Below are 16,979 nucleotides of genomic sequence, written 5' to 3' on the forward strand. Positions count from 1 at the left end.
TCAGTTAATTTTGAGATTTTATGTTTCTTTACTGAAAATAATTCTATCACTTTATTGAAAGCATCAGTTTAAGTTTTTAAAATAATTTAGAAAAATGTAAAAAGGAGTATATTTCATTCAGTTAAACTTTTTATTAAACACTGAGGAACAATTTTTTACAGAGACATTTTATTTCATATTAGTTTCTTACCGCCTTGCCCATGTCACTCTGCATCATATCTTCCATTGACTGGAATCTAATGATGACATGTTTGATACGATGAAACAGGGATCTCTCCCAGTAAATAGAGCCAGCTATAGGAGGGTGGTTCTTGTGTAGAGGTGGTGAATCTCTCTGTGTCATAAACAAATTCTCCATAGTGTCCACCTCTTTCTGATACTGTACCAAGATATCACGGAACTTCTGCATCATCTGAGCATTGATGGCTTCACGAGATCGGATATGTTTGAATTTCAGGAGCAGATTAAATGCTCCCTCGGCAGATCTCAGTGACTGGAAGGACTCGTCTATAAACATCTTTGCTTCATTTTCAATGGCAACAACCTCCCTGTTGAAGTGGTCCATAACACTCTTCCATGAAGAGGAGTGGCGGATAACAAAAGGATCAAAGGCAACCTGCAAGAAAACAAAAACAGATTTATCTGAATATATAGATTTTGAAAAGTGCTAAAAAACAACATAAACAAGCAATTATCATAGTATTGCAAGCAATCCATAAGTCCCCTACCGGTAAGAGCCCAAGCAACATTCTGAAGGGCCATTGGCCATTCACTTAGGTTCCTATTTTAAGTAAATTTGTTGAAAAAGTTCTTTAAAAGTGATCACAGGAAACAGTTTTTATGTACAGACAGACGGACACTCTAAAGTTATTTTTTAAACATCCCTGTTATCAAAATATAACATTTTTAAAATCCTATCATGATTGAAGAAGTTGGAGTAAAAATTACCAATTTCTCAAAAAAAAGTCTAAGTTCAAAAGGGGCGTAATTCTCCCTAATAGTCTTGCTAGAGTATTGAACACTCACAAATGTTGAGTGACAATAAGAAACATTTATATGAAGTTTGAAGTAGATACATTCAGAAAAAAGAAGTTATTAAAAAAAAAAACAATGTTTTTTAATGAAAATTTTAAGTTCAAGGGAGGTAATTCTGATAATTTTTTGTGCTAGAGTTGTAAACCTTGTCACATATGATGTGGTTGATGACAAGCAACTTATATTTAAAGTTTGAAGAAAATACCTTAAGAAATAAAGAACTTATAGTGAAAAAACTTAAAAACTAGAATCAGAAATCTTGAAATTCAGTCAATTTGTTGCCATAGCAACCAGAATTTCAACATAGGAAGATAAAAAAGGATGTGCATAATTTCCATACTGCCATCTACCAATATGTCAAGTTTCATAAACATATTTTCAGTACTTTTTGTGTTATCACTGGATCCAGGTTATGTGTAAAATTGCCATATTTTCAGTCTATTTGTTGCCATAGCAACCGAATTCAACATAGTAAGTAAAATGAAAAAAACGTGATAATTCCATACTTTCTTAAATCCATATATAATTTTATAAAGATAAATGTATTACAAAGATTTTTCGTTAAATCGACGATTCCAGTTATGTGATAAAATTGATAATTTTCAGTCTATTCTCAGTGCAATAGCAACCAGAAAGGTTTTACTGTGAGAAGAGAAATCCTGTGTCATCAATTCTCCATACTGTCCACTTCTATCCTATATCAACTTTCATATAAGAATTATCTTCAGTATTTTTGAATTATCAGGCGGTAATCCCTCGCAGTTCATTGGGACGGATCGTCATACTACCTGTAAGGAACAGACGGAAGGGACTAAACTGTCTGGACGGACGGACAGACGGACAGACGGAGGGTAAACCTAAAGTCCCCTCCGGTAAACCGGTAGGGGACTAAAAATGTATCACATGAAAATTAAAGAAAAACGTCATGTAAAGAAACTTGGTTTCATCAGAACTGAAATGACTGTGTGTAAATCATGAATTATTCAAAGTGTTTTTTTTATTTTCCAAAAGTGATCAATATTAGGATCTTTACAAAGATACAAGTAAATATCATTAATACACACCTCCTCCAGTGGGGTTACAAGGGCATCAACTCTCACAAGTACTTCCTCAATACGTTTTGGATCTCCTGTAACTGCCTTCAACTCTGGTCCAAATATGTTGTAAAACTCTTCTAGCACCTGTACAAACATTCATTTGATAAGATTATTACTTTATACAGGTCATAAATTTAAAGCAGGAATAAGTACAACAGACAAAAAAAAAAGATATAGTTCAAGATATAGCATTAAGTTAGCAATTCAAAACTGATAATTGTATAATATATACTTAGTTTGTGTTTACAAGCGCTATCCAATTACCTGAGCAACATCATAGAGGTCCTGGCAGATATTAGACATATAATCTGTCCTCTCAAACAGCTTCTTTCTATCAAACTCCCATCTTTGATCACGTCCAGACTGCTCAATCTTTGCTCTAACCTCAAAATAACTTTCCTTCCATACCTGCAACATTCTCTTTGCCTCAGAAGTTCTTCTTTTAACTTCATCAGTGGTATCTCTGTAATAAGAAACATCAGTTATTAGTTTTTTGGTACAACTCAAACATACTATTCAAGATTTTAAAATTTGAATATTTTAACAAAAAGAAATATTTATTTTACAATCCCCTGATTATAATTATAACAGGTGACTGGCTACTCTACCTAAGAAATGTTAAATGAATTAAGTTATAGTGGATAAAAGAATTTATGTTCCCAAAAATCTACATGAATTAATCTACAATCAGTGTGATATTTACTTGAAGATATTCCTGATGTTAATGACTTTATCAACTCTTTCAGCCAGCTCCCATGCAATTCTTTCCATCAACGGAACCATTCTTTCATCTTTGTTATAATGTCGGGAAATAATCCACACCATACGTAACGCATTCATCATCGACGGTATTGTTTCTATGACTACCTGAAATGTCGCTCCATGAGCTATGTTCTTAAAGTGTCGTTCAAGAGTTGAAAGAAATCTGACATTGTCTTTAGCTTCTACATAATATTTATTCAGTTCAGATTTTACGTCATCAAAGTCAGCCTCTAGGTGGGAATATGCTTCTAACATTTTAGCAACCTGTGGGATTTTTAGCTGTTCTGTAAGAGCACTCAAGGCTGCATTACGCTCCCTCCAGAAATCAATCTCTGCCAAAGGACCTTTACCATGTGGGACTTTCTTCAACTGGAGTTCTAGTGCACCTCTTATCTGCTTTGTCCATTCATGACAAACTTCTCTAATCTGGTCCATCAGTTCAGAGTTGGCTACAATTTCATCAATATTGTCACCAAGTTCCATCTCTGGAACTTCTAGTCTTACTTCTCCCTCAATCTGCTGAATAGTACGAGTAATACTTGCTGAAAACTTCTGCATACTGATAAGAAATTCATCTCTTAACATGGCTTTAGCACGAGACTCTGCGACATTAACTTTCTTTTCGCCTTCTTTGTTATCTTCCTCTTCAGTTTTATGTGATGCCCGGGTGTCAGTCCGAGTCTCTGGGCGACTTTTGCCCTCTTTTACTTCACCATTTCTGTGCTGGTTGTATGATAGCAGGGGCATGTACACCTGAAAAACATAGAAAAACTCTATTGTTTCATTTGTTGTTTTTTTTTTGTTTTGTTTTTTTTGGGGTGGATGGGGGTGTTGGGTGTTAGGTTTTTAGTCACATTGGTAGCTTCTTAGTCATATGGTGACTTTCCAGCTTAACTGGTACAGGAAGTAAGAATATCATAACAAAAAGAAATTTTCAAAGAATATGACTAAGTCCTTTTGTTGATCAAGTCAATGCTTAAGCAACATGTGGTTGTTTTATCATCCTTTTGGGAATGGGTCTTGTCTACAAAATTGGGAAAATGAAATAAAATTGAGCTGCAACAAAAGCCTAATTGAGACTAAATGATTATTATTGGGAAGAATAGGAATTTCAGGCAATTTCCAACAAGTATGTTTACTGGGTCTAGCTGTCTAAACAAGGAATACTAAACCTGATGTAAAGGCATACTTACTAAGAAAATGAGAATTATTTGACAATTTCTTTTGAAAATTGTGATCTTATACCAATGTGCTTTCTCTATACAATGTTATTACTACAGACACATGCATATAACTCAAAATTTTACCTGTGCAATAATGTGCTCCAACATGACAAGTGAATGTCCATTCAAAATTCCCATCTCAAAGTAGTTAGGTAAACTTTCCTGGGCTTCTTCCTTAGTGTTGGGTAGAGGGACCATACCAGGTGTGTTACGTATAAAGTACATGCTATCATGATCAGCAAATTCCTCTGGTAGATGCTGGTAACACATGTACAGGTATGTTCTCAACACTTTCTGCACAACTATTTTCTAAAATAAAATAACAAATACATTGATTTCTATAAAAAAAGTAATTTATCCACATAAATACAGTTTCATATCACTTTTAGATCTGCTGTGAATCAATGGTTCCAAAAGAAAAGAAAATTTTCTATTTACATTTAAACCTATTCATGCAAATACTCTGTTTTTAAAGGAAACCAGTGGTCTTATTTGAAGAATTTTAATTTACATTTAAGACCATTATATGTAAACTATTATCTAATTTATCAATCAAAAGAAAAAAAATCATTCTTGAAATAAATGATTTAGTTTAGCAGTTGTTTTGTTTATTGTTATCTAAACAAAAATCAATTTAAAACTTCTACAAAGTTTAAAGAAGAAAAATCAAATTAAAATATTCAGACAACAACAACAACAACATATTTCTTACTGTTCTAGGGGCCTTGTCCTCTTCCTCTTGATCTTCCCCCTCACCTTCTTCTTCCTCTTCATTCTTTGATTCAGCTACTTCAGGTGTAGGTGCCTCAGGTTTTGGTGTAGGAGTTTCAGACTTGGCCTCACCTCCTGGTGTGCTGGCTTTACGCCTCTTCTTACCACTTGCACCTATCATTAAAGTAGAATAGAAGGTGAAGAACAGCTGATGTAAAACATAAAGGCTCAGTTTGAGATATACATCAACAACAGTAACAAAGAGTGCCAACTAAGGCTCTACAAAATTTCAGATTTCCAGTGCTGTGCTGTACTACAATACATACTGTGTAATTACATTGTTTAATTATTAAGATTGTCAACCAATTGATTGATAAATAAGTACAACAAAAATATATGATCACATTATTTTTACACCAATATAATTTTTCAAGAGTCAAAAGAATTTAATTTAAGTAAAGGTCTATACCTATCAGCATAAAAAAAAATTTTAAGTGGTAAAAATTGAGTTATATATGTTGCAACTGAATACAAATATTTTTAAACTGACCTTTCTTTGCACCTTCCTCAGCCTCGCCTGTGGGAGTAGAAACTCCTAGGGCTTGCTCTTTAGGTTCAGCATCCTCTGCTGGTGCTGCATCGCCCTGAGCTTGTTCACCACCTTCACCTTCTGCAGCCTCTTCTTCTTGTGTTATATCCGGAATCTCAGGCTCTGCAAGATTAAGGACATCAATAAAAAAGAGGTAATATTGCCAATCTCTAGGGCTGTCACTGAATATTGCGATATCGATAAATGTATATCATCGATATTCGTCATCCGATACAACATCGATACACACTTTCACATATCAATACAAGCTAAAAAAATTGTTTATTTCTGTCAGTGAATATACCTCTCTATTTTGGCTTATAAGAGAAGTCACTTTTTTCTAGTCTTTTTGGCTAACTTGAACTTTAACTCCGTTTTCAAATGTCAGTGACAAAAATAGCAGAAAAAACAAACTTTCCGTAAGTTTGTAGTATTGTAATTACTGTGTAATACAAGCATGCATAACACCATGATCCCAATTTATAACACATAATTTTATATAAATGTTTTTCATTGTATCTACTGACGAGTGCAGTGGAATTGCTGTAATGACCCTGTAGGCCTAGTGACGCAATAAAATCTCCTAGCTACAAAACAGTCAGTAACCTTGAAGTTGAAAACGCATTGTGATTGCTGAGATGACAATGAATTACCCGTGCAAGTGCAGACAAATAACACACTGTCCAAAAACAAAAGATTGCCAATGCAGTATGTGGAGATTTGGTAAACTGTAGCAGGGGTTTTATGTAGAGCTGTCATTGATTCAGTGCAAAGCATATCAGCGATATATCGATATCAAGTAACTAAAATCAACGATACACCAATATATCGATAATATCCTATACTCACTTGTCTTTCATAAACTTTCATACAAGTTTCAATGATTTCAGTCAAAAACATGTTCTGTACAGTGTCTTGTCCACTGCATGATTTTTTCTAGACAATATTTTTTGTCACCATTGCTATGAAATAATTCCACTATATAACAAAAGTATCACATTTGATATAAATAATTGTTTCTGCATATATTTTGGGTGAATTGTATAATTTCTAGACATTTAATTTATAAGTCAAAAGTATCGATTTTTTAAAATGTGCATCGATTATTGATCAACAAAAAAATATCAACGATACATCGATATTGTCGATATCGATGACAGCTCTAGTTTTATGTCTAGATAAATTAAATGTTGCAGAGGTGACTTTTTTTTCTTTCTTTTTTTTTTGGGGGGGGGGGGGGGGGGGGGGGGGTGGGGTGAAGTTTCTTGCTCCCATCTAATTTTCTTTATCAAATATAATATTGTTGATGTCTAGAAATAATAAACTGATATTGGAATAAAATACTGGCAAAATATTTACCACATTCAACTTCTACTTCCTCTTCTTCCTCCTTCGTGATTTTATAGAAAACAATCGACGATTCATTTTCTTCTGGAGTGTCATTCAAAAATTTCCCCAGCTCTCTTTCCCAAACACCATCATCACGATCTAATAGTTCTTCAAAAACCTCTAGATCTGTTTCGTTAATGTCTAAACCAAGATAAACTTGGTGCCGTATCCAATCTATTCGCTCGTCATCCATGATTTTATTCTGACATTATTTTTCAAAAGTTCCAAACTTCTCGAGACGCTGTCATGGAAAACAGGTGTCCGTCTGAATGTAAAAAAATTACTGATAACTTTCCGTGATTGAAAATAGTTCAAAATATCTATCAGTACTGGAATACTCTGTCCGTTATATCACCAATAAAAACTAAATTTAATTACAAAATATTTCATTTGCATACGATTTTGTTATATGGTGGTTCTGAAAGTAAAAATATCCAGAAGCGTAATAATTAAAAAATCTGGAACTACTTTTGTGTATTTTCTCCATCGGCCATATTGTTACAAAATTCTCTTAGCAACGACGGGTTGCAGCAAAACCGGTCACGCACCTGCGAAAGACTATATACTTGATTGAAATTTGATGAATAAAATTCTCTAAAGAGATTTAGGCTACACAGTACTAAATAAATGTTTTTGAAATACAATAGCTTTCTCAAATCAAATGGGGATAAAGTTACTTAAAATAAAACGTGTGTGGCCTTAAAGCAGCACGCCTAAAGATTCATGCTAATTCTCATGAAAATTTGAAAATGTATTTAACAGTATAACATTGTAAAGTTACCAAAAGAAGTTGACACATTTTCAATGGCACTTCTACAACATATGTAAATTAATTGCTATAAAGAGGTCAAAATATGCAAAAATAGCCCTTACTGTATTAGTAATGTACAGTAGAAATATATTTATAAATACTGAAAAAAAATCTGTCATCAATCACACATAACATGTAAATTTTTACTAAAATTTTGAATCTTCATACTTTCCCTAAAATCTTAAAGTACATTTTTCTCAGGTTTTATTTTACCGAAATATTTTTGCTCATCTGGAGGTGTGCAGCTTTAACTCCGTTAGGAGTGATAACAACATTATGTTGATAAGAAAACTTAATTTAGTCCGATTCAGCATACACCATGAAAAACGTTTCCTTGATTGTGACATTTCTTAGACTATCTTTAACCAGGGTCTTTCACATAGATTCTGAGAGTTTGGCAAAATATAGGCGATTTATCTTCTGTATAAATTACTAATTGTCGTAAGAAAGCACCTGGCGTGACTTACCTATTGGTCCACTTTCTATGAAATCTATACAGTGCAAAAGCTTGGAGTGTGCCCTTAACTGCAACATTCGAAACTTTAGAAACTGTTAAGCTCATTTAAAAACATGGCCTCTTAAATGTCTTCGTATCATACTCTTTTAAGCCATCACATTATTTTTCCTTCTGTATATAAACTTTACGAATTTCGTAAAAAGGGACCATTTTCTGGAACCCATTGTGACCTACTTATTTTTCGATACCGTTGCCAATTGACTAGTATAATTTCTAAGAAGGTCCAGTTATACATGTTATAAGAGTCTTGGCATAAGCTTAAGAAACAAAGCCGCCCAATGCCAGCATGGCATGGGTGTTAGTTGTTATAGAAATTTAATCTTTCTAAAAACCCTATAAACTCTTCTAATTTTGTAAAAAACAACACTTTCTGGAGCTAATTGTGACCTATACATTTCGGTCCAATATCTTGCAAATTAAACAGTGCAATGGTTTGGGGCGCCATTCGTTCCCATGGTTCACGCACAAGAATCAAGGTCGCTAGATGACCGTGTTGTAAAAGTCATCATTATAACAGTCAATCTTTTGAAATTCAGCTAAACTTGTCAATGAAAAAATGAGCATTTTAGTCACTTTAAAAAACATGGCTTCCAGATGCCCGCTTGTCATTGGTATGACTTGATGCATCTATTTGTTCTTTCTGTGTATATTGCAAACTCTGCAAATTCTCCTAAAAAGCACAATTTTTCGGAGTCTAGGTAGACGGCCGTGATCTAACCTTATATTTTATTTTCTTGAAAAATAAACAGTGCAATAGTTTTGACGATTCCCTTCACGGCAATAGGCTTTTTACTAGGCACAAGAATGGTCACCTCATACCCGCGTATCAGAGGCCTATAAACCTGTTCGACAATCTGTGAACAGGCTAGCTCGAGAGCTCTAGCTAGATCTATATCGAACCGAAACCTGTAACATTTTTAGTTTTGACCTGTTTCATGTTTAATCTATTTCTATTTAAGAATCTACAATTAAAATAAAAATATTTATGCATGTTGACTGTCAAATCACATAAGACATTGCAAAAAGTATCATTGCGTGAAGTCATATCATGCACAACAAATGAGACGCAAAGGCTGTGTTTTTACTAGACATTTTTTCCTATTGAAATATGAATTTGAAATTGTTTTTGCAGTGCATTAAATGATTGCCATCGTAAGTTCTGCATGTTACTTTATTTTATTCCTGAATAAGTGCATTCAATTGCATATTATCAAAAATATAAGCTGCTTTTATTCATAATTTAAAAATTTTGACTGAAAATGCACAAACAATTACCGAGAAAATTCACATATCAATGAACATCGTGGTAGAAATGTTTTAAAATATTGAGGAACTGTACACTTATTTATTGTCAAAAAACAGAGCTCAAATCCGATGCGTAGTTATTTTATAAATAATGTTTTAATGCAATTAAAAACACAAGAGTTTGGTGCCCGCGAACTTTTGAATGCTAGTTCCTGATTGGTCGACTGGATAGTCGGCACTGATTGGTCGACCTACCCCCTGGATACCATATATAAAGGGCCTTGTTGTCAGGCTGGCACGTTCAGATTCATACATCTGCAGTCAAAGCTAACATTGAAAATATGCGCTCTGACAGGGAAAGAAAATCTTCATACTATTCGTAAGTGTTTTAGCATTTTAAACACTTAAATTAATGTATGAATATTATATCTTCAACGTATGCTATTCTGTAACTGTTATTTCAGTTTCATTTAAATGATTTTTTGATATTTAAATCGCGATTTCAGTCTGCTGCTACATCAAAGTGGGCGGGGTAAGGTTTACAGACACGATGTTAATTTCTGAACCAGAAAAAAATTGTACAATATTCCCATTATTTATTTTTATTTCCAAAACCTTTATGTTGTTATATTTGTGCCGTTTAATATCGATACAGTGCCGGTAAACAAAATAGTAAGTTTTAAAAAAATGCCGCCGAAAAAAACTTTTCAATCGACAATCAACTGCATAGGTAGCCTGAAAATTCTACCGAAAATGCAGTGTTTACAATAAGTTTTATTCAAAACACGATAAACTATAATTTAAGGAAGAAAAATATACATTTCTCAGATTAAATTGGATTGGAAATGACCAGCAAAATCGGTTTAATTTGATTCCGCCCTTAGCATAGCAACCGCTACTTGTTCTATTTATAGATTATGGTTTTTCCGTAAAACATATCACATAATGATACAACATATCTTTACATCAAACAATTATTTATTATTTAGATAATTTTGAATGATGGAAATTCACGAATAGGCAATTTTCGTGCATGAAAACCGATACATGTACATTAATTCATTTGCGGCGGACTATTTTCTTTAAGTCCGCCATTGTATTTGAAAGCTATGTTTTGATTGGTTAGCTTTCATGCGCAGCATCCGCTCCTTAGATACGAGTTTAATGGCCGCACAATTTGATTTTTGCATGTAGATTCCATAGGCACTTGGTTTCGGGATAAAATAACCCTTTGAGAGGTTTGTAGAACTCAAATATAATTGAATGTTACCGTCAGTAGATGTCTCTTTTCTAAAACCGTCATTTTTCCGATATAGACTCTATTCGGAAAAATGACGGTTTTAGAAAAGAGACATCTACGTTAAAAAAATTGTAACATTCAATTATATTTGAGTTCTACAAACCTCTCAAAGGGTTATTTTATCCCGAAACCAAGTGCCTATGGTAGATTCTATTTTACTATAAATCTACTGTAGCTTCATTTTTTCTTCACAATTTTTATTTGAGGTAAAAAGCTCGATATTTTTTCTTTCCCAATTGTTTTGTAGTATCAGATGACCATGTGCTTCTTTGAGAAGCCGACAATTTCTTTAAGGGTTTATTCAACAGAATGTCAGACGTTTCACTCCCATGCAAGACATTTCACTATCGAGACGTGTCACTCCCAAGACCTACACCTACATTGTAGACGTTTCACTCCCAATTTGTCAATTGTATGGACGTTTTACTCCCATTTTTTGGACATTTTTTAGGAAAGTTAAAAAAATTATTTCCATTCTTAATAATCATGTCAGGATTGATTATTTATATTGATATGTTTTTCTGTTGTAAATAAGCAATTAAAGTTAATTATAAGCAGAAAGTCGGAGTCACCCGCTCAAAGAGGGAGAGTTGACATGTATGCTCAAGTTCAAATACAGATCAGGCTTTCTACTTTGTAGATCCAGTATCAACGTTTATATTGGACAGTCTCAGATATTTTGACATTGTTGTAACATTATTATTTTTTTTCATTTAATTTTTTTTTTTTCATTTCATTTCTTTAATTTTAATAATTATATTTTCAGACAAAGAAGACGTTCTAGATCTAGGTCTAGGTCTAGACGTCCCAGGTCCAGGTCGAGATCTAGATGTACCAGGGACAAGTGCCATTCCAATAGATGTAAGGCTCCTAGTCCCAGGTCAAGATCTAGATGTACCAGGGACAAGTGCCATTCCATTAGGTCTAGGACCCCTAGTCCCAATCAGTCTAGGGATATTAGACCTAGTGGTAATGGTACTAGTTCTCGGGTCATCAAGATAGACCAGACATCAACACCTGCAAGAGAGGAAGTGCCTCTATTACTTGATCAGCTCAACGAACCAGAATTCCCTGAGCTATTCGGTACACAGTAAGTACTTTATACAAAGTTTATACAAATTGTCTTTGATTAAAAATAATTAAAAATGTACCCATAATTAATAGGTATTTTTAGATTGTAAATTGTAATATTTTGTTCTATTAAATAATTACAGATTAACAGTCTCCTTTTTTAAGTAACAGTGATTTGAGTATTTGCTAATTATATTGTAATAATAATGATAATATTATAATAAGGAAATTATTTATGTTAATAGGCCCTTTTCCATGTTAATCTTAAACAAAAAAGATGGAAAAATGATAGCTACAGATATATAAAAGTAAAATGAAAATGTAATTTTTTTTTATTTAAACAGTGCAAAATTTTACTATATTAATTTACAGCTCTGACAAAAACAGGGTTGGGAAAAAATGTATTTTAGATATCAATTTAATCATTTTTTTCCCCAAAAAAAAATTTCAGAAAAGGGCCTGTTGTCACACTCATGTCATGACTGTTTTTATTGTTATTGTGAAACATAGATTTATACTAAACATCTCGTTATTGTTTTACCAGCCTCACAAATGAGATGATCTGTCAGATGGAGGAATGGCGTGTTGAGGCTGAAGAGCACTTTGACTTCAGTCTCCTGCTGTCTAAAAATAGCAAGGACAGCAGTAAGAAAGGTGCTCATCTCATTTATAATATCATGCCTGTTTATGTTTTATTTCAGCCTTCACTTCACCAGTGTCAGATGGCTATCATTATTTTCTCACATGTTGCATATTCGAAAATAAGATTTGGTCAGTCATTTCATGTTGTTTTAACTTGAAAATATGCATTCTATATATTTCCATTTATTTTTAGGTAATTACAAATTTATAATTGTAATGCTATATGTGAAGTATGATGGCCTTTACAAGATTGAAGTGAATTTAAGTGTTGTAATTATTATTTTATAAAAATATCTTTGAAATAAACATGAGATATTATATATTTCAGTGAGCCGCAAGCGTGGTAGGAACGATGATACAGATTGGTATCCTGCTGCAAAACGGTCTGCCATCCCCCGTACGAAAACTTCCGCCCTGACTGTAGGTGGAATCCGCCTATATAGTAAAGCGGATTCCGCCTTAAACTGAATAGAGTTGAATATTGGTTCTTAGGCGGACCTTAAGCGGAATATGGTGCGAAATATTTAAATGAGCTAAGGTGGAATCCGCCTATCTAGACGGAATCCGCCTTAGCTCATTTAAATATTCCGCTTAAAGTCTGGCTATGTCAGCGGATTCCGCCTACCTTAGGCAAATTCCGCCTACCTTAGGCGGATTCCGCCTACCTTAGGCGGATTCCGCCTACCTTAAGCGGATTCCGCAGGAAAAATCCTAGGCGGAAAAATTTCCGCCTTGTAACAAATAAAAAATTTTAATTGTCATGTAATAAGGTATAATATTTTAATAAACTAATATTTAATAGAATTAATTTATTCATTTCAACTAATATTTCTAGATTTACATTAGAGATCTTAACAAACATTATTCTATTGCACAAATACAAAAAATGATAAATGTCTACCAAGCTGAGAAAATATAAAACAAAATATTTATTTAAGATAACTGTTTGTTTTTTTTTTCCAAATAAGTATCCATGTTGTAATATGATAAATCATGTCCTTTACAGATGCAGTCTTTCAAAATGGCTTCACTGTGGCACACAACTATCCATATCATTTAAAGCCTGTTGTACACACTGAAAAATATTTGTATAATAATTAATTATTTATGTTTTGTATGCATATGATTGGTATTATTATCATGTAATTAAAAAGATCAATATTTGAAAGCACAGGCATAGTAAAATATTATTTCTTAGGCAATAGTAAAATTTTATTTTTTGGCAATCTTGCCAGTTTAATTATTATTTATAAATTTAAAATTGTTCTTCAAGCTGCAATAGTTTTCAATTTTGTTAAATATTGCTATAAATAATGTCAACAACATGTAGATCTATATCTAGCAATGCAATTGTTTATAATTGTTATAAACAATACATTTGAAAATTATTTGCATTCCTACTGGTTAAATGACTGCTACATCAGAATTGATCATGAATCTTTATTAGAACTTTTGCTTTAATTGACAACAATTTTAACTAGTGAAAGTAATACGTGCATTTAAGTATTTTACAAACCTTTAAGATAAATAATATTGTAATTTAAGTAAATCTTTAATATACAAAAATTAAATCTATACAATCATTTTGTTTAAATGGAAATAATATACTACATTGAAAGTTGTATATACTAAGATTGAAAATTGTTCAAATCAATGATTATTATTTATTTCATTATTTTTATCAGTTATCTAACCTTATTGAGTAACAAAACTAACCATCAATTATTTCTGTTATCAACTCAATTTTCTTCTTCTTCGTCATCATTATAATTTGAAACTTTCTATGGTACCTGTGGGCATTGTAAGTTTTCCTGTAAATTAAAAAAAATCACTACTGAATACATATATTTATTATAAATTGAGTAAATTCAAAATGCTTTTCTGATAGTTAAAAAAGTTTCAAGTACTCAGTTAATATAAACCCATAATTTACTGAAATATCCCAAGAATGTAAATGTTTATTTAAATGAAAAATCATGACCAGGAATGAAATTTACTGGTAAAAAGGGCAGATTTGAAAATTCCCACTCAATAAAACTAAGTGAAAAAGATTTACACCAGCACATATGTAAAATTTATGAAGAAAAACTAAAATTAAAAAGTGTAAATCATTTACAAGGTAAATTTGAAAAGACTGTTGTATGAAAATAGTGTAAATAACTTACCATTATTCCATTGAACATTAGTAAATTTCCATTTCCATCTGAATGAAGAACTCATTTAATGTACTCCCATTATAATTTTATTAAAGTTCACATTAAATTTTATTAAGTTGTTTCATCTAAATGGCGCTTAAGTCACATGTTTAACTCTACTCCTAATGTTATAAGCACTGAGGTCCAAATGAACTTCCTGAGTAATATTTGAATTTTCTGAGATCAGATCCTGATACCAGATTGGTTCAGGATATTAGATTACATGTTGTAAACCCCACTTATCTCACACTTTCCTTTATATTAGATAGGTGAGTTTGACACTGGTCATTATGTAAACAGCAGGGAGAAAGTAATTAGTTGCACTTGACCAACCACTCACTCTGACCAGTTACAAATGTTTATGGCATGTACAGTATGTTACTGTTACAGTCTACAATTAATACTCATGGGAGACCATCTTATACTATCAATAACTTCTGCACAAGATAGTTAATATTTAATTAAAAGAAGGGATATACTGAATGTGCAAATGAATTAAAAATTAGACATAAATAAAACAAATTAACAAGTGATTGAAAGAAAAAAAAATTAGTCATTAGACAATATATAATGTTGACATTATATTTGATTGTAATTGTTCACAGTTGTTAAGAAATGTGGATTTTGCTAACTTTCATAATATGATAATAATTAATTTAAAATACTGACTTTATCTTAGTTTAATTGTGTTGAAAACTTTTATTAAAAATTTGTATGACTTCCTCTTTCATATTGATTTTGGGTGATTTTCTTTTTTTTACTGTCACATCATGCAGATGCCACATTGTGGTGTTATCTAATTTTTGACATGGCATCAATTAATAATTTTGGGAAAGTAACAAGATTTTAATAACAGTAATTAAAAACTTTGATAAAGTTATATGAATCTTAAAAACATAGAATGTATTAGACAGGCAGATAAAAACTAATTGAAAGAAATGTTATCATTTGAATCCCATTATATTATATAAATGCTAATTAGTTTGAGTGAAATGATTTTTATAAACATTTTAAAGTTTTTGTGCTTAGAAAATTTTCACTACTTTTTATTTCCCAGACTGCTTTAATCACAGAATTTTCTAAGTCCAAATTTTCAAAAAAGCTTGCACAAGCTAATGTGACAAAAATTGTTCTTGTAAGCTTAGTGCGCAAGTTAAAGAATTCTGTATGAAATTTAACTGGCAAGCTTACAGCAAGCATAAATAGCCAATGTAAGCTTGCATCAAGCTTACCGCAAGCTTTCCTTTTGGTTTGGGGAGGGTGGTCACAATCGACACAAAATGGTGTCAAATAAGACAAGTTTCAGTGATAAGAATTAAATACTGTTATTCAACTGACACACATTTTAATACTCAAAAGCTAATACTAACAGTTACTGTAAAAGATCAGGACTACCATTAAACAATAATGGAAATACTTATGTAAAAATAATGATTAAATCATTAGAATATGTAAATATACATAATTATGTTATTTTTGTTTGACAGTGTGTACTAATATTCAAAATATGATGAAGTCCGAAATTCCGCTTAAATTGAGTTGTCCGCATAACACACAAGGTTTCCTTGAATGACTAAGTCGGAAGTTACGCCTAAGAAATAAGACTAAGTTGAATTTTTCGCCTAAGACTTTACATTTATCCTTTTCTGCCTAAGCTCTAGGCGGAATCTGTTTGAGAATTTAGGCGGAAATTTCAGAAACTTAGGCGGACTTTGCTAGAAATTCCATGTCCGCCTTAACCTAGCAGGAAAATGTGGATTTTCTGAATATTTTAGACGGAATCCGCCTTATATAAGGCGGATTCCGTCTTACTTTTTCGTACGGGTCACATCAACCCAAGTCATCCCAACTTTCGGAGGTATTTTTACTAGTTTATATAGTTATTGTAGTGTAGTAATGCTGTAGGGGTGTAGGGTAGTTAGTTATTTTTATGCCCTCGGGCATATAGTAATTGAACCGTCTGTCCATACAAGGTTAACCTAGAACGGCAAGTTGGATTTTTCTTAAGTTCTACCTGTACCAATGGCTTCTAAGTTTACACACTTACTAATCAATACAAAGTACATGATCTGGGCAAGTTTCATAACTCTGGCTTTCATATTTACCAAGTTATTGCCCTTTTCAGCACTTAGAAAATGAATAATGGTTAACCTAAAACGGCAAGTTGGAAATATCTTAAGTTCTATCTATACTAATGGCTTTATAATTTCCACACTTACTTATCAATACAAAGTACATGATATTGCCAAGTTATATAACTGTGTCATCCATATTTTCCAGTTATTTCCCTTTTTTCACTTTGAAAATAGGGCCTTGTCTGGTTAACCTATTTCGGCAAGTTGGATTTATCTTAAATTTCTTTAATGATATCTTTCATATTTAGTAGGTGGAT

At 32.4% G+C, this 16,979-nt stretch overlaps 2 protein-coding genes and 1 long non-coding RNA gene across 3 annotated transcripts; 1 reads left to right on the forward strand and 2 right to left on the reverse strand.

The window, feature by feature from the left end:
- Positions 1-190: 190 nt before the first annotated feature.
- Positions 191-7,299, reverse strand: LOC132732405 (dynein axonemal heavy chain 10-like; the record flags this gene model as incomplete). Its single annotated transcript, XM_060718819.1, has 8 exons — positions 6,777-7,299; positions 5,379-5,540; positions 4,830-5,002; positions 4,202-4,426; positions 2,836-3,647; positions 2,397-2,595; positions 2,100-2,216; positions 191-616 (listed from the first exon to the last, which is right to left on the reverse strand). Coding segments are annotated over exons 1-8 (2,337 nt in total), but the record flags the coding sequence as incomplete, so codon positions are not given.
- Positions 7,300-9,658: 2,359 nt separating this feature from the next.
- On the forward strand, positions 9,659-12,786 carry LOC132732404 (serine/arginine-rich splicing factor 2-like). The gene is made up of 3 exons (XM_060718818.1): positions 9,659-9,758; positions 11,446-11,769; positions 12,721-12,786. The coding sequence occupies exons 1-3, from the start codon at positions 9,721-9,723 to the stop codon at positions 12,737-12,739; spliced, it is 381 nt and encodes a 126-aa protein (XP_060574801.1). The 5' UTR covers positions 9,659-9,720; the 3' UTR covers positions 12,740-12,786.
- Position 12,787: 1 nt separating this feature from the next.
- On the reverse strand, positions 12,788-15,193 carry LOC132732406 (uncharacterized). The gene is made up of 3 exons (XR_009626033.1): positions 14,558-15,193; positions 14,109-14,203; positions 12,788-13,467 (listed from the first exon to the last, which is right to left on the reverse strand). It is a non-coding gene; the product is annotated as an uncharacterized LOC132732406 (long non-coding RNA).
- Positions 15,194-16,979: the final 1,786 nt, after the last annotated feature.

The sequence above is a fragment of the Ruditapes philippinarum genome, unplaced genomic scaffold (assembly GCF_026571515.1).
Source record: "Ruditapes philippinarum isolate M1 unplaced genomic scaffold, ASM2657151v2 ctg10407_1_1_1_1, whole genome shotgun sequence".
Taxonomy (NCBI): domain Eukaryota; kingdom Metazoa; phylum Mollusca; class Bivalvia; order Venerida; family Veneridae; genus Ruditapes; species Ruditapes philippinarum.